Source organism: Lacerta agilis, chromosome 2 (assembly GCF_009819535.1).
Source record: "Lacerta agilis isolate rLacAgi1 chromosome 2, rLacAgi1.pri, whole genome shotgun sequence".
Taxonomy (NCBI): Eukaryota; Metazoa; Chordata; class Lepidosauria; order Squamata; family Lacertidae; genus Lacerta; species Lacerta agilis.
This window is the reverse complement of record NC_046313.1, coordinates 52,498,179-52,522,388: the sequence shown is the minus strand read 5'-3', so window position 1 is coordinate 52,522,388 and position 24,210 is coordinate 52,498,179. Positions and strand designations below refer to the sequence as shown.

The following is a 24,210-nucleotide window of genomic DNA, read 5'->3' as shown; positions in this document are numbered from 1 at the left end:
TCTGCAAAGACAAGGCAAATGTTTTCTTAAAAACGTTAACATCCTGCATAGTCACAATCCAGTCACTGAAAAACGCACCAGATGGTCAGTTTGTCTTTCATGCTGTTTCACTTGCACAATGGTATGACAGAAGGATTCACAAGGTGGAAAAGCAAGCAACTAAAACATATGAATGCACAGAGTCCGCTCCTGGCATACAAGTCTGTGTGTGAGATCAACTGAAACGAAAACATAAAAAGCAAAAATTAAATGATAGAAAATCAAACATAACGAAAATGTAAAGCAGTATCATATACAATGTTAGCGGCAAAAAAATCAATGTGATCCTTTGGGACTTACATGCCACACTAAACCCAAGGTCTAGTGTTGTGTGAATGAGCCTCCCCAAGCCTGTGCAAAACATTAGGCAAGTACTGTATTTTCTTTCCTTCCTCTGTTGTGCAGCCAACAGAACTTCTGCTGATTTTAGTTTCAATTCCAGAAAATATTGGCTTAGCGTTACATATGAACCAAGTATCCTGGTTTCTAAACAAGCCAACCTCAAACTATTATGGATTATGAAGCTGGCTTGTTTCACTAACCATTACTAATTTCCAACCAGGGCTGCTGGTACATATGTAAAGCTAAGCTGAGTTTATTTGCAAGTTAAACTAAGCTCAGCAGAAGTCACACTCCTGGCTGAAGAAGAGGGAAAGTGATGTGAGTGAGTCTGACACTTTGCTTGGGCTTGCGAAGGTTTGGCCACATAACATTAAACCATGGTTTAATGTTATATGTAAACCAGACCACTCCAGGATCAAAATCAAATCATTCTTGCCTTACTTTTTAAAAAATACAAAACAAAAAATCTAATTAATTGCACTAGAAATAAGATTAATCAGTTTACCTGAATAACACACCACATGTTTTAAACTTATGAGTCACCTAGTTCAATCTTAGGCATTTCTCTTTTTAAGATCTCTGTTAGAAGGACTGGGGTCTGTTCAAGATCCTGGATTGGTGGTGGCACTCTAGACAGGCTATTGTGACTCACTTTAGCTCATCATATCATAAGTCATCTTGCTCATGCTAAATATAAGTTACACTGCTGCTCCATAAGATTCATACAGAAACATAAATAGACTTTTCAGCAAAACTGATTTTTTTTAAAGAAAAAGAAATAGGTACTAGCAATGTTAGATAGAACTAATCAAGATAACCAGGAATCTCTCAAGAGGATATGATATCATATTAAGCTTAACACAAGCACAAATCATCACCAACATTCTTAATTCATGGAAGATAAGAGGCTGAAATTTAGCATGAGTAAAGAACAAAGAAGCCATTTGTATATGAGACAGAAGCCCCTACAGCAATCTTATAGCCCAATTCTGTAACTTTTCTGCGACTTGTGCTAGACGTTTTAGTTTGAACTCCTAGTAAGAGATGGGCAATTTATCTTACAGTCGCCATCATCCACTTACCTAGAGTAAGTATGCATGGAAAAAATAGATTGCACTGTGTATTATTATACAGCAAATATTACATCATCTGAGACTATGTAGTTGTGGATCAGTTCTATAGCTTAGTCACACAATCATATCATTAAAAAAAGATAAAGAATATAAATCACATAAAACCACTAGGGTTCTTTGCTTGAAGTTAAATAGTTAATGCAAAACTACTAACATTCTGAGGCAAACCAACTTGCTAGAATTTTGTAACGCACATTAGCTCAGAAAGTCATTGGCTGTCAAGTTCACATCAACTTGCTTCAGGAGAGTTCCCCCCCCCAACCTTGCCTACACCATTTTTTGCACCCTCCCCAGCTCTGGTACACTATATGCCACTTGCAGAATTTCATCCATTCCTCTCTTTTACACTTTAGCTGCAAGGACAACAGTTCTTGTATTACACAGATCATTAAAAATCTCTTATAAAACCTGCATTATTACTCCTAGGGCCCAAGCTGCATGCATTGTATCTGGGCAGTAATAAGCAACTAACAGAGATCATGGATCCAAGGCAGGCTATTTGACATCCCTCACAAGATGATCATTGGGGGATTCATTCACATGGTAGAGTGATGTCACCACCACTTCCTGACAACAGTAGGAAAGAAGGATCCCTACCACAATCCTAACTCAGACAAGTTCCTTCTTTACAGATGTCACTAATCTAGCAGTGGCCTGGGGTCCAGGCAGAAGTGGCTTTCATGCTACAAAGGTAACACGTGAGCCCACTCTTGGGAATAATAATCTGGAAAAGCTGGCAGCTAGCATCAGCTGAGTATCAGCAGGGACCCTGACCTCTTAACAACAGCCTGGGGATATCAACACATGTGCTAAGCAACTTCAGGTCTACAAAGGCCTTCACAACCATGACTAAAATTGCGCGGCGAATAAAAATAGGACTGCGCACCCTTGCCCTGCCTCCACATCCATGCTAGCCTCTCTCCAATTCTGTGTTGAGGGCATGTCTGCAATGCAGGAGCCTGATGGACATGTGGGATTTCCCTGTGAGCCAGAACCCTCAGCAAACATGCACAGACAGCACTGGGAAGTGGCTGTGGTGTGGGGCAGGAGGAACCAGAACAAAATCGAAAATTCTTTCTAGTAGCACCTTAGAGACCAACTGAGTTTGTTCCTGGTATGAGCTTTCGTGTGCATGCACACTTCTTCAGATACACTGAAACAGAAGTCACCAGATCCTTAAATATAGGGGGGGAGTGGGGAGGGGTATTACTCAGAAGGGTGGTGGGAATGGGTGATAGGCTGATAAGTGTGGAAAACCTGTTGACGACTCTAAACGGCTGCAATTAGTCTTGCAGGGAAAGGCAAGGGGTGAGATGGCTAAAGATGGCTTTGTTATGTATAATGAGATAAGAATCCAATGTCTTTGTTCACAGTGTGGCAGTCCTGCTCTCACAGGCTTATTGCTGTGTGGTTGTGAATACCTGAACAGGGGAGTTGCCTCTGACTGAACTGAGGGTAGAAAAACCAGGGACAGAGGCCTGGGGAGGCTACAGACCACATCAGAGACCAGAATGCATGTTACATTCTCTAGAGTTAACAAAGCATCAAAAACTGCCGTACTAGTCCTTGAATGGACCAGAAGGAGAAGATATGCACAGCTTCTGCAACTGGTTAGCTACATATGCATATGAATGCTGGCAAGTATTCATAGGCAAGTGTAGGTTGAGGAAGATGTTTCAGCGTTATCCGCGCCTTTTAAAGTAAAGGACACCTTTAATCTCAAAGGCTGGACATGCAACCGTATCACACATGGCAATACTTTGAAACAAAGACTGCATTACAGCAGATCACTGAAAACTGTCGGACGTGAATCAGGGTATATCTCATAAAACAAGCTACAGTATAGCTCTTGGATCCTAGATCAAGTAGAAGATGAGAGGCAGACGTCCTCCATGGTATTAGCAAGAAAAAGAAGTATTAGCAAGAAGAAGAACAATAAATATGCCACAGAAGTTTCAGTACATTCTAAGCAGGAAATTATTAATTTGCAGTGGAGGGATTTCATTGTCTTCAAACAATCTCGCACAGGTAGCAGGAAACTGTACTTAAATTAAAACTTGAACTGAGCTAATCCTTGCCTTGTATTCTCACCTTCATTATCATTATGATGCATGGTTACCAAAAACAAGGCCTGGACCTCCATGAACTTCAATATTTTAACAAGTATAAAATACCAGGTGTAGCAAAGTAGTAGTATGGTTTTTATCCCTGTTTATCCCCATTTTGTATTGCAGCTGGCTCAACTACGAGTAGCAGCTATAAAGAGGTGATAACCTGCCGGAAGAGTACATCGGAGAAACACTTTTAGCAGTTGATTCAAAACAAAAATGTGCTTATTCGGATATTGAAAACTCGTTTGCGGAATTCAGTATCACAAGATGCAGTGTGGTCACTGGTTTAGATGGCTTTACAATGAGGTCCAACAAATATATTTTGGATATAGAAGTCCTGTTTTAGTCTGCCAGTTAACAGACACTGGAGACAAAGATCAAAAGTGGTATCTCCACAATATCCTCTTTTCTAGACTTCCCAGAGACATGGCTGGCCCCTGTTTGACTAGAAGACCTTTGATCTGCTCCAACAGGGTAATTGCTAGGGTCCCATGTAGCAGTTTATCTGGAGGGATGAAACATGACTCAGTGGTACAGAATATGCTTTGCCTGAGGGAAGGTTCTCAGTTTTATCTGTAAGATCTCCAGTTAGCAGGACCACACACAGCAGTGTACGAAAGATCTCTGCCTGAGACTCTGGACAGCCACTGCTTCTCAGCATAATGGGCTGGATTGGCTAATGGTCTGACTCTGTATCAAGGCAACTGCACACGTTCATGCAGAGGTATGACACAATATGCAGCCTGAACATTAAATTTGTCCACTATAATGAGTAGACCTACATGGAGAACAGAACCTACTCTAACCAAAAATGAAATCAACTGCATTTCAAGATCCCATGAAACAAGAATCCTGTTAGGGATGCTTAATGTCAACACTACATAAAACAACACTGATCTGTTTATATAGAACTCTCTTATTTCCCTTCCATGGTGGCCAGCAGACAAAGAATTAATACTAGTTGTATGTATGTATGTATACATATATGAACTTGTTTTTGTATGAAATTGTTTTTATGCTTGTTTTCATTGCTAATGCACTTCAAGAAAAAGTGACAAGACTATCCTGGGGCCAGAAACAGCATTTACTGGGTCAATCTTCAGTCTAAGATGGAGGTCTTTTCCCTCCTTAAATCTTTGGTATGGTTGAGAAACTATGGCTAAAATTTATACAACATTTACTTGGCTTATTCTGTTAGAATGGGAAATTGGGGCTTCTTTATAATTCTGGAAATTATCTAAACTGCTTCTTGAGTCCCTCCTCATTCCTTCTCACCACCCTTTAAAAAATAACTCATTTGTTGCAATATTTTTAGATGACTTGACTTGGGTGTGAATGTCTTATCTTGGGAAAGGATGGAAACAAAGTGAAGCTCATGTCAAACTGCTTACTTTTTCTTGTCTTTGTCCTTCTTCAGTGGCTGCTGTGAAGTGGCTTGCAGAGACTGACACTGCAGGGTTTCAACTGCCACTTTCCTCCTGTTGAAGGCGTTCATCTCCTCCTCCAGCTCTCTTCTCTTCTCCTCCACTTTCCTCTTCTCTTCCTGATGCATTCTTTTTAGATGTTCAAACTTCTCATGCAGCTGGCCAAAGGAGGGAGGTGGGGAGAGAAACTCAGTCAGCACTGCCTCCACTGCAAGGAAGTAGAACCCAATCCTGACCTACAACAGGGCACTACCATCCAAACAAGTGTGTCCTATAGGTCATCACAGAGGGCAGAGTTAAACGCTAATGAGAAACATGGGTGTCACTTCTGGATCCAGTGCTGCTCTGGTTAACATCTACATAATGGATCCATGTGGGATGGACTAATTCTGCTTCTCAATACATCTGTATACCACCACAGAAAGAATAATCTGCCTGACTTGTACGGGTTCTTTCCACAGACATCAGTGGAGGGACCACTATAGTGAAAACAGCAATTCCTCCACTCCATTAATATATGGCCTGGCCCTTAGTTCCAGCTGAAGAACAAAGGTTTACAATTACTTGACACCCTCTTGCCTGACCATCATGTGTCAGATGAGCCCCCTCTGCTCCTGAAAGATAGCAAAATGCCTTCATGATTACAGTGGTACCTCGTGTTACGTACTTAATCCATTCCGGAGGTCCGTTTGTAACAGGAAACCTCTCGTAACATGAGGTGCACTTTCGCTAATGGCGCCTCCCGCCGCTGCCGCGCTGCCAGAGCACAACTTCCGCTCGCATCCCGGGGCAAAGGTCGCAACAAGGGGCATCTACTTCCAGGTTAATGGAGCGCGTAACCCGCAGCATTCGTAAGGGGGATGGTACGTAACACGAGGTACTACTGTAGTTGAAAGGTTTCTTTTACAAAAAAAAGAAGCAGCTCATAGCTAGGGTAAGATAATGCTGGAGATATGACATGGATGAAGTCATTTTGGGATTGTTTCATCTAGGTTTTAGATACTGAAAGCCCTGGAGTATATCTTAATAAATTCAAACACAAAAATTCAGAAGTTTTAAGACTTTCCCCTCACAGCCTTCATATCAAATAAAAATTGCTAAGTTGGAGCCAGCCTATGAAATGAATTGGTAGTAGTTTCTCACACGCAAAAAGTAAGGAATATACTACCGCAAGGTATAGTCAAGAACAATAGATTAGATGGCCTTTAAAAATGGATTAAACAAATTAGGGAGCAATCCTAACCCTCTAATGCATTCCCCACAGGATGAATGTCCCTTTAATGCCCAGTTTCTAAGGTCCCAGAAGGATCTGGCTGCTCATATCAATGGAGACAGACTGCTGGATTTGACAGGCCTCTGTTGGATCCAGCAAGAAAGTTCTCATTTTCTTTGCTTTTCAGTGTTGGAATATTATAATATTCCAACCCCCACCCCCTCACCCACCCCTATTACTTTTGACCATATGACTCTGTGGCCCAGATTCCAATCTCTGCCACTCACTTCTCTCTCCTTTTCTTTCAGTTCCAACTCTGTTTCCTTGACCTTGTTCACAAACATTTGCCTCATTTCTTCCTCTTTCTTCTGCAACTCACAGAGGAATTCTTTTCTCTTGGTCTCATAGGTTTCTTGAAGGCTGGTTAAGACACAAAAGACACAAACCTCAAATCACTTAGACGTTAAAAGGTGCTGAAAAACAACGGAAGACAATAAGCAGCTACAAAGCTACACCTACGTACATGTGCTGCGCATGCATGTGTCAAAGAGGGAGGCGGTGAGGCATTAAGGACATTACACATTACTGTCATCCTGCTTACAAGAGTGCCCCAGATTCCGACAGAACTTGAAGCCTTCACACACCTGTACAGGTATTCCAGCAGAAAGCAAGAATGGAGAGGATGCTCTCTCACCTGAATGGCTGGCTGTCAGGATCAGTATCTTTGAAGCCCATTTCTTCTAGCTTACACCGCCTGTAAAGCTCGTAGTGGCGAGTATGAGTTTGCTCCCGCAGATCTTCCATGTTGACACGAATCAGCATCTCTCGCAGCTTCACAAAGTCACAGTGGCTTTCATTCTCAACTGGGAAAACGAAGAGAAGGAGAGTAGCCAATGTGAAAAAATTGATGGTTTATACACACCAACCTGACTCAAAATCCTGGGGTTTCCTTTGTTGGTGTAACATTCTAAGCAGAATTGAAAGAATGTTTCCTCTGTTAAGAGGAGGGCAGCTTCGTCCCGTCCGATTAGCAAACTTTTTTAACACAATCCTATGCAAATTTACTCAGAGGTCACCCTTGGGTTCCAAAAGGGCTTACTCTCTAGCAATTGCATTTGGGATTGCTGCCTCTGTATGAATAAATATGGAATATGCAGGATATCATCCATAATATTGTTATGCTGATTTACTGTTTTAGGCTTGTTTATTTGGAAGCAGGAAATGTTTGTGTCTCGTACTTATTTGCTTTTAAAATATTTTTCATTTCTTTATTATGGTATTTATATATACCACTAGCTTCTAACAAAAATATTGTGGTGGTACACACCAAAAAAGTAACATAAATCGAAACATCATAATATAAAAATAAAAAATACAGAACCAACAATGAACTGAATAAATTTTCTAAAAATACCTGATGAAACAAAAATGTTTTTAACAGATAAACACCAGAATTTTAGGTGCCAGTCTACTTTAATCAGGAACAGTCTTCTAAAACTATTTGTGCCACTATGCTTGAAAGCCTTGGTTTAAGGAGAAGTTTAGTATGTGGCATGAATTTGTGGCGACCATGAGGGTGTTTTTGTATCCTTGTATTCAACTGTATTTTAATTGTGTATTGATGCATTTATTGCATTATTACCACCTGCTTTTGATATATATTGATAGATCACCTGAAGTGTTGTTTAATTGCTTTTATATATAATTTATTTTTAATGTATATATGCAAACGCTTTATAAATGTATTGATTGTACTGTAAAATCACTTTGGGATGCTTCATAGGAAGCAATTAATAAATTAAAAGATAACAACAGCATCCGTTTTTAATAGACTTTGCTATTTTTGGAAACCACTTTCAGCTCAACTTTGTTGTTGGAAAATCAGCTTCCAAAAACAAGTGTAAAATAAAACACCACAGAGCCTTGCCAGATCAGCATCAAGGCGGCTCTCCCCCCACTTGCTTTAAAGCCAGCCAGGGAGGAGGGGAGCTCCGCTTGCTTGATGCTGTGTGCGGCTCCTCTTGCTCCGGAGTTGCTCACAGTGTCACCTGCATATGCTATATATTTTTTTCCTGCTCTAAAAACTAAGTGCGTCTTATGGTGCGAAAAATACGGTAGTTGTTGTCATCTAAAGGTGACATGATAGGAATGTTCCTTATCAAAGACTTTTATAGGAAATAGGACTGTGACATTCCCTGGAGCTGAGGGCAAGCTGACTTTGGCATAAAACTGAACATTAGTAAATCCATTGGGTTAGTCATACTCTGGGTAGGCATACTGGAATTAATGGTCCATTAGTCATGCCCATTCATTTCAAGGGGTTTAACTCCAAGTACGAATAATGATGACTACAGCCCAGACAGCTACAAGAGCAGGAAACAATCAAGGAAAGTCCACACAACACTGTCAAAAGGCCTGGCTTCCGACTTACCTTGTACCACACCCCAAGGATATTGTCGAGCCCTCACCATTTTATTTCCAACCTTTACCTCTTCTGTGCTTCCTACAACAGCAAACGGCAGATGAGCCTAAAATGACACATAACCATGGAATTCAATGCAAAATATAAGATGTCATTTGCGCCCTCAGCCTCAGTTCAACTCCTCATAGCACAGAATCACATTTCCCACGTCTGTGGTATTGGCATTTTTGCTGACAGCAGAACTGCAAAGACAGAAACTTACTCTGCAAAATCTTCCGCTGTTACACTAAAACAAGACAAAAGGAAAGAAAAACCTACCATTTTCAACTATAAACCAAGAACTGAAGATTTCACACAGTCACTTTCTCCATGAACAGACTTGCCAAAAAGAATGCTTATCCTTATCCCACCTGACTCTTCATTGCTCAGACGTATACTATCATGTTGCTTGCTCAGGGCTTCCACAGACGGGACTCATGGGGTGAATCCTGACCATTTCATATCAGTAAATAACTGTAGGGAAGCTCCTGCCCAAGCAACAGGTTTTGCCTCAACGACCTCTTATATCTGAGATATAAGAGTAATCATATTGATCCACCCAACAGGGACGCAACTCAAGGTGAAACAAAGAAAGGCAATCTGGATGTCTGGTATTTCCACTCACTCAGCTTCCACAATCCACAGCTTATTCAAGTATGGGAAGAGGCAACTTGTAGATCCTGTCACATACAGAGTATGTTTAGAGATAGCATTGCAAATTCACTCCCTGTTCCAAAGATGAGTGTGAAAGGGATGTTCCATATCTCTACTCTGTCTGGCGCTGTCTGCTGTTACGAAGTAGACCATAATGCAAGCTTAAGCAAGAGGCATTTTAAAAAGAGTGTCCAGTTCAGGTAACTGGGTTGTGTAGGACTATTTGTGTACCACATTTCATTGTTCTATTTACTGGGAAAGTACTAAGTAATTTTGGTAATACCCATGAGTATTTATTGTATATGATAATAGCTGTGACGGAAAAGTTTGTTTGTGCTAGGGCAGGTTGGGTCCCCAAGTATTTTCTTTTTCTTTTACCCATGCCAGAAAAGGGTTAATGTAAGGCAGCCTCTGATTGGTCGAGTTTCGGGGGGGGGGGTGGAGTTGAAAAGGAGAGGATTTGGAGACACAGTGGGTTTTGGAGGGAGTGTTAGTAGGAGGTTTTGGAGTAGGTTGGGATTGAGGTTGGGAGGATAGGCAGGAAGAGAGGGAGTGAGAGTTGGTTCTAGGTAGAAGCATCCACTCTGAGGAAACTATCACAAGCTAGAGAAAGGAGTCTCTGAGCTTAGTGTGAAGGACAGTGTGTGGTGTCCTGTAACAGTAATTAGGCCAGGAATTAACTGGGAAGCTGAGGCTGAGCCAGGAGAAGTAGAAGCTGTGAGAATACAGTCCACTTAGGACTCATTCCAGTCAGGAGGGGAGAGATTCTTCTAGTAAGAGAAGACAAACCAATGAAACCTTTGGTCTATTACTTGGAGTACCTCAGGAGTAGGGTTGTCTAAGGGGTGTGTAACTGACAGAAAGTACCACCTTGTTAAGAACCAAAGTATTAAGTATGAAGCAACTGAGAAAACCTTGAAGTGAAATAACATTGTAAACTGAAGTATCCTAAGTTTTATCCACTCGTGTCATAAACTTCCTTGTTAAATAGAATCGTTATTGTTTATTTGAACAAATCCTGCCTGAGACTCCTAATTATTAAGTTTCACCTCACATAAGTCCCCCACAAGATAATCTGAGGTAGTTTGAGGGAATTTGTGGAAGTGGTGTTCTGTGAGGTGGGCGCACTCTATTTTTAAGTGAGTGCGCCCCAACAGCGCCAGGGGGAAAAGTGCCGTTGCGCCGTCGCAGTAGCCAACCCAACAAGATCCCACTGCTTCCTTATACAACAAGGAGTGCTCCACTGAGAAATGGGAGGAATAGCACCAAAGTACTACTACAAACTGAGTCTACCAGTTCACACAATCTTCAGTTTTGATACGTCACTGCTATCAATACAAAACTATAAAAACTTGTTGTAGTAAGCACATTACTCACATTCATCACAGAGTTAATCTCAGCCACAGCATCATCATCCGTGGGGAACTGATAGATCTGGACTCCATTACTAACCAGTTCACTCATGATCTTAATCTTAAACTTGTGCAACTCACTCTTGGAAATGGTGTCAGCTTTGGCAATTATAGGGATAATGTTCACCTGCAAAAGAAATAAAACCAATGTAAGCATTTTTCCTCCTAAAGAGTTTTGGAGGCCTATCATTAATTGCACTGTGTTAGGGATACTGGGCTCCCCCAACCTCACTTGTATAAGCACATTAAATTAGGTCTCCGCTCTCCTTTAATATCCCATTGCCACCAATTCACACAGAATGCTTTCAAAACCTCCCAATAGTGTGTATAGTTAAAATTAATTAAGTTAGTCCTGTTCATTAATTTCAATAGGTCTACACTTGAGTAAAATACTCCAGAATACAAGCTGTCTGGAGTATCAGCTAAGAGCAGAATGTTGCTTAGCATTGTGAATGCAAGTCTGTCACATCAAACAGTTGAAATAGCAAGTGTTGCCACTCAAGCGCTGAGCATTTAGCCACCCTTGGCCACAGTGTATTCTCTTGCATTCAGATATCCAAGGAAATTTACATTATTCTTCCAAGTATTATTAATGTAGTATGATTAGGGGCTTCAAAGTAAAGCAAGAAGAAGAAAAAAGAACTATTCCGAGTGAAGTCAATGTGACACAATTAAATCTAACCAGTGTCAAAAATTGACTTTCTATCACAAATATCTGTTTTTTCTGAGGCCTTGCAGTAAGTCAGCTAGCTTGGAGTTGCATTCCAAAACATCTGGATGAACAAGACTGTACCATGAGTATAAAGTAAAGCAGAGATCTACTTTGATCTGCTCTAATCCTGTCTGATAACAGTATTTTGCTTTCAAGAGGCAAATGAAAAAAAGAGATTTTGGCCGGGATTCATAACCCCCTCCATACAAACGGAAAACGCATGATGTGTGTGTATAATACTTCCATTCCATGGCAGCCCCTTGAACCTCTTGGGTGCAATTCTGGGAGCTCCCTGCCTCAGGTAAGACTTTACGCAGGTTGTAGGTATTGGATGCTACTGTTGGAAAAGAGCATGTTGTGCTTTAGATCTAAGCCTCCCCTTGCTTTAATTTCCTGGCAGGCTTTGTGAACAAATGGAATTTATAAGCAGCTGGCAGCCAATTAAAATGTTGTTATTTCTTAAACCTAATTGCTAAACCAGCCATTCACTGATTCCAGCAATTAGCTTGAAGAAATGCAGAGGTGCTGAGTTTTTAAAAAGGTGAATTTATGAGGGGGTGGGGGGTGAGCATGGATGTGTTCCAAAAAGAACACAGAAGCACGCTCTAAAAAGGCAGTATGAAAAAGCAAGCCAGGCAATTTCAGGGAAATTGAGCCTAAAAATTGGATACCTGGTGGCCCACCAACACACAGGTACTTGAGTGACAACGACTTTTCCATGTCTGCCTACAGAACAAAGTTCCTAGCAAACTCTATTTGTATTGAATTGGCAGGTGCATGGCTTTTTGCTCTTTTGCTGCAACAAAGCACTGTCAGGGTCACCAAGAAGACACAGTTGTCAGTGCTGGCCTGGATTAAAATAACTGCAAAACTAGTCTGTTCACCCAAAGGAGGTTTTAGGCTTGTTTTTCCTTAAACAGCAGCTTCCCCCACTCCTTCAGCGTGAACTGCTTTGGAAAAGAATGCAGAGTTGTAAAAGCAGTTTGTGATCTAGCTTGAGAGTCAGCTGCTGAAAAGAGTAACATATGCCACTTGGCTGAACCAAGCCCACTCAGTTTTTTGGAGCCCAGCCACCATCTCCCATCACTATGTTGTGAATTACAGAGCAAGCTGGACAACTTTTCATTATCTTGGGATTTCTCTTAAATATTCCCACAGGTAATCAATCTGTCCTCCCAAAACTGCATCCAAAATTGCATCTTCTTGACCTTCACCCCCAATCCAATTTCCAGAGCTGGAAACAAAGCCAGAATCTCTCTTCTGAATTATCAGGTGAAACCACCACAAGGAAAGAAACAAGCATGGAATGAGATTAAAGATATGCAACATCAGCATGCTAAATATTGAAGCCAACATAATAAAATATACATGTATCGTAAAAGCCCTTTTAGAAACAGGTGGTTTTGCAAAACAGAGCTGTACTTTACTGCGCCAAAATGTATGCTGAGTTAAGATAAAGTGGTAAATGAGACAGGGTTGGATACTTTTAACTTGTGTGTGTCAAGATATGAAAGGCTAGACATGCTGCAATCTCAGCCATCTATTATTTAATGTAGTAATTCAGCTTTGAAGACCATTTTTGGCTGTCTGGAAGTAATCAGTTAAAGTAGGCAACAGATCCTTTGGTTACGACTTCAGCTGCACCCCAGTGCATGATGGGAGAGTGAACTGCGGAGAATGATCCTCCACCCTGGAAAAGCCTGGTGAAGTCATTTGGATGAACAAGATACATTAATATCACAGGAAACCCAGACAGTCTACCCAGTGTCTGACATCACCATGCTGACATTGCAGAGTTGTCGAACAGCTGCCCCCCTCCCCATCAATGCATAGCCAGTTCAGATGCCTACATCTTTGCTAAGCAGATGTTTGATCTCAAGCCAATGTAGTATCCAAACCACATCTGAATCAGGAGCAGCTCTTGGAAAGGGACAAAGAGCGAGTTGGAAATTGAGAGCATTATTTCCTACGTATCTCACAGACCTGGGTTCTGAGGTTCAGGCTACACTTAATCATTACTTTTTCTTTACCAAGGCACCCCATTCTGAAAAATTAGGACACCTCTCTGGCCACCAGAAACATACTGTTTATTATTATATTAATATTTATGCCCCTGTAAAGAACTCCCTGTGAGCTGTAATGAAAGAGAGCAAAACATGACCAAGTTCTGCAGTGGAAGCACACAATTCTAGTTAGCCGCGTGTCTTTCTACTTGTTATTTCTACTATTTTATTATCAACCCCATGCTTTGAGATCTTGGTATCTTAAATACTCACTTCATATGCCAACAAGGATTAAACTGGAGCTATGAACCAGACCTTAATGTTTACTTGGGGTTGACACACACACACACTCTCTCTCTATTACATATGCATACTATAGCATTATACACATATGCATCTGATCAAATATCTATGCATGCAGGATTAAGGATTCTGCTAGTGTCAGAAGTGGTTTCTGCGGGGGGGGGGGGATATAATATAGCCTCCAAACAGCAACACATAAAAGTAGTGGGCAAAGCTCAGCATATGCAGCTCAGGGTTCAAGCTGATGGAGCCGAAATATATAAGTGGGGGGACTCATTTCTATTCTTCAGCAGATGCAGTATTCTAATTAATACTTAGCAAAGTGCATCCTTTGGTCATTTAAAATGTTTTACGTTCTTAAAGTTTAAAAGGCCGCACAATAAAAATGTGAACTTTTTTTGTTTTGAACATGAATCCTTTCACATTAATGACCTTTGCCCTCTGCCTCAAGCTCTCCTCACAGCATGGACTTCAGAAGACTTGCTTTTTCACTTTGAACATCACACACCTAGTCATCAGCTAGGAGGAGAGTTGGCTGGCTGAGCACATGCTGCATGGAAGCAATTATCAGCATTGCTAAGGTGGTCTACATCTGGCTACAGCCGCAAATGGTTGCTGCCTTACTGAACTCACCAGAACAATGCATCCCAATGACTACTGCATCAGAACTGCCGTTAACACAAACTGATTTACTGCGTAACTTATAACTTCTGTTAAGTTGTTTTCCACACACAATAGTCAGGGTTGTCTTACTTTAATCAGAACAGTGATACGTAAACTCCATGAGCCCACAAGATTTCCTTCCCCTAACCCATTTCCCCAAACCATGCATATCTCAGCACTGGCAGCACTGTTGATGCACTCTGGACTGCTCAAACAGAGACATTCACAACAAGAAATTTTATAACGCTGAAGTGACCTGGAATGAGTGTAATGAAGTGGGAAGGATAGTGTCTAAGACAACTGCTAAGAACAGGGAAACTTTGACCTCCTTGGTAGAAGAAGTGAGGAAACATTTATATTTATTTATTTATTTGGACCGTTTCTATGCCACTTAATCTTTTTTTTAAAAATCTCTAAGTGGTGTACAGGAAAACTAAAGCAAATACAGTGGTACCTCTGGTTGCAAACAGGATCCATTCCAGAGCCCCGTTCGCAACATGAACTGAGCACAACCTGAAGCGCCACGTCTGCACATGTGCGCTTCTGAGCATGCGCAAGGCGCAACTCGTCGCTTCTGCACATGCGCAAAGCGCCGAACCCGGAAGTAACCCGTTCCAGTACTTCTGGGTTCGGTGCAATCGTAACCCATGCCGAACGCAACCTGCAGTGAACGTATCCAGAGGTATGACTGTAAATTAAATTACACAGTGATTGGTAGCTGAAGGTGCCACCCAAAGCTTGTACTTAATTGAAAGTCAATGCTTGTAGGACGTGTGAGGTAAAGCACATACCTTACTATCCAGCTTTTTCATGGTTACCAGATCCAAGGACTTCAGCGAGTGACCAGTTGGAGTGATGAAATAAAGGCAGACATGGATTCTTGTATCATGATAATTAAAGAGGGAACGCCGGATTTTGAGCTCTTCTTGTAAGTAGTTTTCAAACTGCGTGTCAATGTAATCTACTATCGGCCTGTAACTAAAAACGAATTCCATTAGCAACCTGAATGGTAAAGTTAACAAAGAATGACTGGGCACTTTCAAGGATGCTGTTTAGAGCTGAAGCATCTGCAAAAGGAATGGCCCAGTCTCCCCCATCTGCCAAGCTTTGATCAGAATTCAGTAAAAGAGATGTTAAAAACCTTTAGTGTTAACTGATAACAGGTTACCTCATGAGGTAAAGCTAAAATTAGGCAGAAGGTGGTGCACACACAAGAAGTGAAATTGGAAATAAGGCCAAAAGCACTTCTGGGGGGAGGGGATGTTATGCTGATGAGCTGAACTTGATAACTTTGTTATAAAGCAGAAGTGATAACATGAAACCACAGTTACTCACTACACACTTGAGTTATAACCAAGGGTGTTCAAACTGTTCATATGTCAAGTGAGCATCCAATGGCAGCCCATTTACGGAGTTCACAGAGTTAATTGGGTTAGTCACCATCTGTCAGCTGAACCAACCGTACAGAGTGGTTGCAAGACTAAAATACTGTTCCGCACTCCCCGGATGAAGGTCAGGATACAAATATAACTAAAAAAATACATAATTAATGTATAATACAATAAATATTTGAGAGGCATTTACTCAATTTATTACCCACTCTTCACCATAAGGTCCCAAATGGTGGGTATTTATTTACTTTTTGCAACTAGTTTTCCCCCCGGATGAGGAAAACCACGAGCTGCCCTGAAAAGTAAAAATTTGGTAAGAGATTTGATCCTTACAAACTAGAACACTGAAATTTTAAACAAGTGTTTTCAGTTACACAGCCTAAAAAAGATTACCAGGGTTTTAAAAAAAAGTGTGGGAGAAGAAAAAGAGCATGGGAGGGTGGTCCAAGTCTGCATTAAATTATGAATCTTTTACTCGGACATCAACTGTCCTCGACTACTTGTTTCTAAGAATGGAAGTCAGAGAAGGGTGGGGGCTACATGCAAAGTGATAGGGTCACAAAGGAACAGAGAAAGCACTGATTGTTTATCATCTGCCCAAGAAGAGAAGAGCAGCCCTGTTGGAGCAGGTTAAAAGGTCCGTCTAGTTCAGCATCCTGTTTCCCACAGTGAACAACCAGATGCTTCTGGGAAGCCCACAAGCATGACTGAAAGGCCCTCTCCTGTTGATGCTGAGTGCCCTTATGGACCTTAGGATTCCTTCATCCAAATTGTTATTTCCCTCACTCTGGAGGAGGCACAGCAGCCGCCATTTTGAAAATGAGTCAGGGCAAAACTTAAGAACCAATTAGCTTACTGTTTAGAGCAATGGGAGGATAGGCAGAAGCAGTTAATGGAAGGGAGGAACAGCACCTCAAGCATCAACCTAGGTGTAACCCACCGAGTTGAGTAATCAATAATCAATACAGCTGGTATGTCCAAAGGCCAGAGGTTCCGGGTCAACATTCAGTACATAGTGTCCCACCAAGCCCAACTGTGAATGGGATAAACTTAGTAAATTGTTGTGTCCTAAGGTGTCCATTGCTAACCTGGTGCTGTCCAGATTTTGTGGGCTGCAACTCCCATTGGCCCCAGCCAGTGATAGGAGTTGCAGTCCAAAATGACTGTGCTGGCTGAGGTTGATGGGAGTTGTAGTCCAAAACATCTTGAGGGAACCAGGTTGGCAAAGGCCACCCAAAGCAGCTGATCAAATTATGCATGGGCGCTCTCATGTGAGGCCCAGCGTCTTCCCAATAAATTACATTCCTTTACACGTCAAAGCACTGCAGGCTTTTCTACACCAAATCGGAAAGTGACTTGCCTTTCATCTTTATTTATCTGATCCCCAAACCCCACAGCATCTACAATGGTTAATTTCAGGTGGACGTTGCTTTCCTGCAAGTCGTAAGTCCGTGGCCGCAAGCGAACAGCATGCTCATAGTGACTGGCTTCTTCAGTCTCAAATGTAGTATTGAAGAGAGTGTTCATCAATGTTGACTTCCCAATGCCAGTTTCACCTGATAAATTCCAGAAATAAGGAGATGCATCATTATCTTTCCCCCCGCTAAATATTTCTCATGGGAGTTCGCAGTAAAGACCCTTTGACTTGTCTACAACTTTCTCCCCAAAGGCTTCTAACAAACAAAACAAACCTTCAGTATGTGCAACTCCTCAATTTCTGTTAAAACCCAGATGGTGTCTCCCATCTCCCACCCACTTCCTTTGTTTTAGGAGCAAAAGGCAGTATTAATAGCATGAGGCAATATCCTTTCTATAAACATACCACTGTTTTTTAAGTTCAATCCTCTGTGCTGCTAAGCAGCCATGGGCTAGCATTGCTTTTCCAGACATAAAACTGAAAAGAGCAGCAAAATGTGAAGACTAATAAGGGAAAGGTTTACAGAATGTCAACACGATCTCTCCGCAACCCTATAGGAAACTTCCAATGTTCTAATTATGGGCAAACTCCCCTTGAGAGATCATGAATCAGTGTGGAACAGTGTAATAATTTCAATCTAGTCTGGATATTTGACAGATGGCAGAGCACCAGAAACCCCTGGGCTGGTGTATGATGCAAGGACGTGTTGCAAGGAAAGCTGGCAGAGCAAGTGGGAAGTGAATCAGGGAATACTTGCTCCTGGCTATGGCTGGCGGCTACCCAAGCTTGTGAAATAGTGGAGCTGTTTTGTCAGAGAGGCAATGAAGTGTGGGTATATTTTGAAACATGAGTTAACAGAAAGCTTTCGAGGCTGGCCCAGTCCCATTAACAACTGAGATTCTATCAAGACATTCCAAGCTGCAGAAAGTGCCTTTATATATTTCTTTTGATTTATGGCCTTTAACCTTAATTCTTCCTGCTTGCCCATAATGCTGCCTACGCAACAACAGTATATGCTTAATCTTCCTGTCAGAGTCAGTGTCGATCATCTTTATCTTGTTACATTAATCTGCGGTGAATGGAGAACAGAGAAAGGGATTCAGCATTATTGGGGGTTTCCTTAAAATCAAGGTCAAACTCTTATTTTCTGAAAGCACATATCCAAGTACCATGCAGCTACAGGCTCAGAAAAGCAGGGCTTGGACATTTGAACAACCTTTAAAACTACAGGTTATTCCAATAATAAGGATAAAAATATCCCGATTCCATCACTCTGTTTCTTTAAGTCCCACCACAATTATGATAATTTGCACACCATTTGTTCTAGTACAGAAAATAAATGATGTTTCCCTGGTTAAATAACTTAGTTGATTAGAAAGACGTGATGTGAAAAACAAGGAGAAGGGGAAACATACCAATGAGTGCGACAAAATCACATAGAAGTTTTTGTACACACCTATAGCTCTCAGTAGAGACCTGGAGTATATTAAATTCTCTCCTGAGCTATTTTACCAAGCAGAAACCATGAGCACATAGAACAATGTATTTAAAAGTATTTTCCAATACTCGCCAGATTGGACTGGGGAAAATTATAATTAGCACAGTAAGCATTTATGGAATTTTTTGCTGCGGCTAAATCTGCAAAAAGAAAAGCAAGAATTTGGCCTTGTAGTAGGTCGCCTTCTGGAGACCAAAACCTGTTCCCCAGAAATCATATGCATGTTTTAAAAATTAAAACGAAGATCAAAGGCCCCAATTATCATTGCCTGAAGCAAATTATTCCAATCCGATTCCAATCTAACCACCGTAACTTTAATGCTCCCTGTGAAAGTCATAAAATAGGGGAGACAACTCTATCAAACTATGGAGGAGAAGGCAAGTAAGCAAGCCAGTAGCTTTGGCAACAACATATGGGGCAAGCCACCCAATCCTGTATTCACTGAGTTTTATTCTAACCAGTGGTTGAATCTTGTAGGAGCAGGTCCAGACATTAGAAATGCAAGCTACCTAAAAATCCAGCTTCTAAAGTTGTGAAAGCAATATATAAGTAAGTCATGGCCTTCATCAATATGACATGAAACCCAATCATATAGAAAGCAAGCAAAGATCTTACCCCACTCAAAAAAAGGGGGGGTGAATGGTGTTGAAATCCTATTAGTAGTTTTAGCCTTGCCTCAACAAAGTACATCTCAAATTTGGGAGATTCAGCTCTGCACATCAGCCATGGTATAAGGTGTTGGGACTGCTCTATTAAGGCAATGGGGAAGTGACCCGCCAAACTCAGCCTGCCCTCATTCAGCCCCCACCTGCCTGCCTGCCTTCTTACTTACAACCAGACCAGGAAGGAGGGTAGCTCAGCCTGTCATTGGCTCTGACTCCACCTACTGCTAAGGCTCCCTGTTTTCAACCCCACCAGTCCAGTCCCAATGGGCACCTGCCACCATGGGCAGAAGGCTGTGGTTTGAAAACAGTGCCTGAAAAACACAAGAAGCTACCTTACACCAGGTCAAATTCTTTGTCCGTCTAGCCTAGGAGAGATACCGTCAGAGTAGATGAGGCAAGATCTTAGGCTGAGATCTCTCCTGGCCCTTTTAACTGGAGACGCCAGCGACTGAGCCTGGGACCTTGCGTTCATACAGAGCACGTGTTCTTCCACTAAGCGACCGGCTCTCCCCAGATTCTAACAAGTTGGTTTCTTCTACGTGTTGTTTTTGTCCAAGTGCTTTTCTCGTTTGCAGTGCACGCTTCACTCACCCACACAGAGGATGTTGAAGCTGAAGCCTTGCGCTACAGATTTGCTGACGAGCTGATCAGGAAGACTGTCAAACCCAACATGGCCTCCCAGAGCGAGATTCCGTTTCTCTTCATTCTGCAGGGGGGGAGAAAAAGAGAATGCTATTATTTAGCAGGGGTTTTCTGAAAGGAAGTTAGCAGAAACTGGAGACTGGGGGTGAAAAATATAAAAGCCATAAACACACTACCATTTCCCTTGAAGCCAAGCAGACTCCCTAGTCACAGAAGCAATCCTAGTGCTGCCCACACAGAGGTTTATTATGTTTTTATATGCCACATTCCAGACATACTGGTAATTATAGTCAAGCATCAGAAAAAGGGGGGGGGAGAGAAACTCTCCCTGATCTAACAAGGAATCGTCTTAAAGAGACAGGAGGCTTCAACTGTGAAGCCATTTCAAAAGGAAAACCAACATACAATCGGATCTGGCGGCTTTCACTGTGCAAAGGAGTGGCGGGGGGAGGGAAGAGACAAATTTGCATGTTTTATTTATTACTTCTTAATCCTTTCATTTTCTAAAGTCTCCTGCATCTGAATCGTGTTAGCCAAGGGGAGCAGCTTTGGGAGCCCTTGATCTGTTTCCTTTGAATCTGCCATAAGCAGCTTTGTTCACCCGCACTCCTGAAGGGGGGGCGGGCGAAGGTGGTGGGGGCTGCACATCACTCACCTCGCCATCTGCGACCGCACCAGGTTTTCTTGTTACGGTGGTATCTTGGGGGTCTTTCCACACTTTCCATTTACAGTGGGATAATTACTGTTTGAGCTGGCGGTTGAAAGAGTGGGTTTGGAAGCTGACTGTCTGCACCTTTGCTTACATGTCACTATTATTAGAGGGCAAGGTTTTTCTTTCTACACCAAAGGCAGGCTATGACCAAGTTGAGAAAAGTTCCATGGCTGTAGGTCACACCCATTACACCGCACTGCGCTCCTCCAGCCAGTAAATGGAGTTATAAGCATGTGCATGAGGGCAGATGCTATTTATTTAATGCCTAGTATTTTGGAGTACTGACCTAGAGGGAGAAGAGGACCTACATGTCTGCCAGAGCTATAGTGAACCTGTCTACCATGAGGAAATTTTGTCTGAGGATAAGGATCGCTTTTCATGGGCAGTACTTTGACTCTGTGCTGTTGTCGCTATCTGCCATCTCTCTCCTCTGTCATCTCTCTCCTCGGAGCTCGCAAACTAGCAGCTCGCACTGGTCAAAGGGAAGTGGCCTTGAAACAGACCATCACCTAAACCATCCCCACCCCACAAAATGTGAGGTGGTGCTTGTACACATGCCACACTACTGAAAATATCGAGTATATCCATTCCAGATCTTTCGCAAAAGTCAGATTTATTTTTTTTGCACTATGAAAAATGGGATGGGTTTCTCACCCCAAAACAAATCTCCATATACTGTCGCGTTAGCAGAGAGGTTGCAGGCACCCTGTTGGTGGCCCCGATTGTACATATTTGAGTGCTTGTCCTCCAAATCAACACAGAAGTTATCTGTAACATTAAACCAGGGGTGGCCTTCCAGATGTTGTTGAACTTCAACTCCCATCTGAAATCAAAAGAGGAACTTCCCTCATCTATCATTTTAAAAGTTGTCTACCCAGTTCTCTGCAAACACCCTTCATTTATGGGGTCACACCTTTTAATGATAATTTTATTAACAGGGTTGCAGTGGTTTGGTAGCTCCACAGGTAACAATTTATAGCAATGTCCTAGAAGGACTACCCTGTGGGTCTACTTAAGTGAAAACTGAGGTAGGCAGCCCTGTTTAGGGAAGCTTTTAAAGTTTAATAGATTATTGTATTTTAACATTCTGTTGGAAGCTGCCCAGAGTGGCTGGGGAAACCCAGCCAGATGGACGGGGTATAAATAATAAATTATTGTTGTTATTATTATTAATTATTAATTATCCCTCAAAACTATATGGTGGTTAACTGAGAGTAGGAAATATACAAACACTGATGTTTCTGGATTGAGTTTCTCCATTCCCACCCGCATAAATCCTGTCTTGATGTTCCATCAGGCAGAACAGTCTACAGAAGCTAAGTGTTTATGAAAACCTTCAATGGCTGCCAATTTTAAAATTTATTCCAGTGGAGGACTTGAAGTCTTGAGACTTCTCTCCAAGATTACTAAACAAAAGATTGACTTGTTGTTCAACTTAAGACCAACTCAAGCATTTTAATGTTCTATTTCAAAAGACTAAGCACACACTCCCTTTATTTTAAAAGGCAAGAGAAGAAACACCAAAAACAGCTTTCTTGGCTGTGACAGAACTCTGCTATTCAAGCTCTCTTTTTGAAATGATCTCATCTTTTTTTTACGGAACATATTGACAGACATTTGTGCTCCCCGCTCCTTTTTCCTCCACCAAATGAAGAACAGCACAAAGAGTCTCCAGACAAGATTTCAGGATAGGAAAATATCCTGACCACAACAGTTTACTCCACTATCACCAGCAACATTTTAAAAACTCATCTACACCTACTGCGTTTGTCAGCAGAAATTGAAGCCATCACTCAAATCTGTATATTTTGTATGATGCTGTTCTAGTAAATCACTTCAGGACTCCCTGTTTGTGTAACACAGTAAGCCACGTTATGGTATCGCTTAGCATGCCACCCAAGTGGGAACTTGCAGTTAAGCTCCCTCCTCCCTAAGCAGAGTTCTTCAACGTGAAGAGGGATCCTGGGCCAATGGGCACAAACATGCGCGCGCACACACACACACTTGTACATAGGATTTCTTTGTGTGGACATAATATGGGGGTTCAACAAATACATGGCAAGTGGGGCTGATGCACAGTACAAGTGTGTTCACAAAGGTTAAAGGTAAAGAGACCCCAGACCATTAGGTCCAGTCGTGTCCAACTCTGGGGTTGCGGCGCTCATCTCGCGTTACTGGCTGAGGGAGCTGGCGTGCAGCTTCCGGGTCATGTGGCCAGCATGACTAAGCCGCTTCTGGTGAACCAAAGGTTACTAGCCCAGAAAAACTGGGTAGCCTGAAAACCTGCTCCACATACGTATGGTAGGCTCAAATATTAAATGAATGTAAGCATCTAAGGCAGGCATGTCCAAAGTCTGTTCCGGGGGCTTTATCCGGTCCCTGTGGCAGTTTATTTCCCAGGGTAAAATCCTAAAGAAATCTCAACTTCAATCCTAAAATAAGCTCAACAACTTTGGGGTAAAATAATAAAATAAAATAAAGCTCCACAACTTCAATCCTTAAAAAAGGGTCAACAACTCTGGTCGGCCCTCACGGCCCTCCACTTCATAAAATCTGGCCCTCTTTGAAAAAAGGTTGGACACCACTGACTAAGGTATCATTTTAAAAAATAAAATAAAATAAAAAATTCTTTCCAGTAGCACCTTAGAGGCCAAGTGCACTTTAGAGTGCATGCACACTTCTTCAGATATCTTTTAAAAAAGATATCTTTAAATCTCAATGAGGGGATGGAGAGGGGAGAGCAAGAAAATGACATCAGGCAGGGAGAGAATATTGCGCAGCGAGAGGGTGTCTAATCATTTCCACAACCACAACCACCCTGATGTAAGCCACACACTCAAAACTCACTGCTGGCACGACTGGAAGTTTCTGTTCCAAGGCCAATTTCAGCTTGAGGGATGGAAGGATGGTGGCAGAGGTTTTTAGCAGCACTGCAACACACAGGAAAAGGATCAAATCCTCCTTCCTATATGCTGCAGTCACAATTTTACTCCTCTTCGGCAGCTGATGTATTCTATAGATATGTATTGCTGCTGTCTTTTTGTAAGTCAGCCATTATCATTTATGTTCTGCTTTATGCTGCATTTATTGACTGTGTGTCGTTAGCTACCCAGCGCTCCAAAAGGGAAGAAGGTTAGGATATTAAAAAATGCTAAATAAATATTCAAATCACTTTTTAAAAATGCATATTACATGCTTGTGCCATGTAGCTCAGTGGTAGAGCATCAGCTTTGCATGCCAAAGGTCTCAGATTCAATCCCTGGCCTCTCCAGGGAAAGGCTCCCTGTCTGAAACCCTAGGGAGCCACTGCCATTCAGTGCATACAATAGTGAGCCAGTGGTCTGACTGGATACAAGTCAGCTTCCTAGGAATCTAGTTTGGCCCTTAATTCATTTGTGCTGGAGGTGGGGAGAAT

The 24,210-nt window shown here is 41.9% G+C and overlaps 1 protein-coding gene across 2 annotated transcripts in view; it reads right to left on the bottom strand.

The window, feature by feature from the left end:
• SEPTIN8 (septin 8) overlaps positions 1 to 24,210 on the bottom strand; it is a 47,560-nt gene that overhangs the window by 6,121 nt on the left and 17,229 nt on the right. Inside the window, exons 2-10 of one of the 2 annotated variants that reach the window (XM_033140047.1) lie at positions 20,033 to 20,147; positions 17,222 to 17,417; positions 15,262 to 15,448; positions 10,755 to 10,916; positions 8,694 to 8,790; positions 6,957 to 7,125; positions 6,550 to 6,682; positions 5,017 to 5,207; positions 112 to 218 (exon numbers count right to left, since the gene is read on the bottom strand). In XM_033140047.1, coding sequence (XP_032995938.1) covers positions 215 to 218; positions 5,017 to 5,207; positions 6,550 to 6,682; positions 6,957 to 7,125; positions 8,694 to 8,790; positions 10,755 to 10,916; positions 15,262 to 15,448; positions 17,222 to 17,417; positions 20,033 to 20,147 — 1,254 coding nt within the window. In that variant the 3' untranslated portion in view covers positions 112 to 214. Of the gene's footprint in view, positions 1 to 111; positions 219 to 5,016; positions 5,208 to 6,549; positions 6,683 to 6,956; positions 7,126 to 8,693; positions 8,791 to 10,754; positions 10,917 to 15,261; positions 15,449 to 17,221; positions 17,418 to 20,032; positions 20,148 to 24,210 lie in introns of those variants that run through there. The other variant, XM_033140046.1, reaches the window with a different exon arrangement.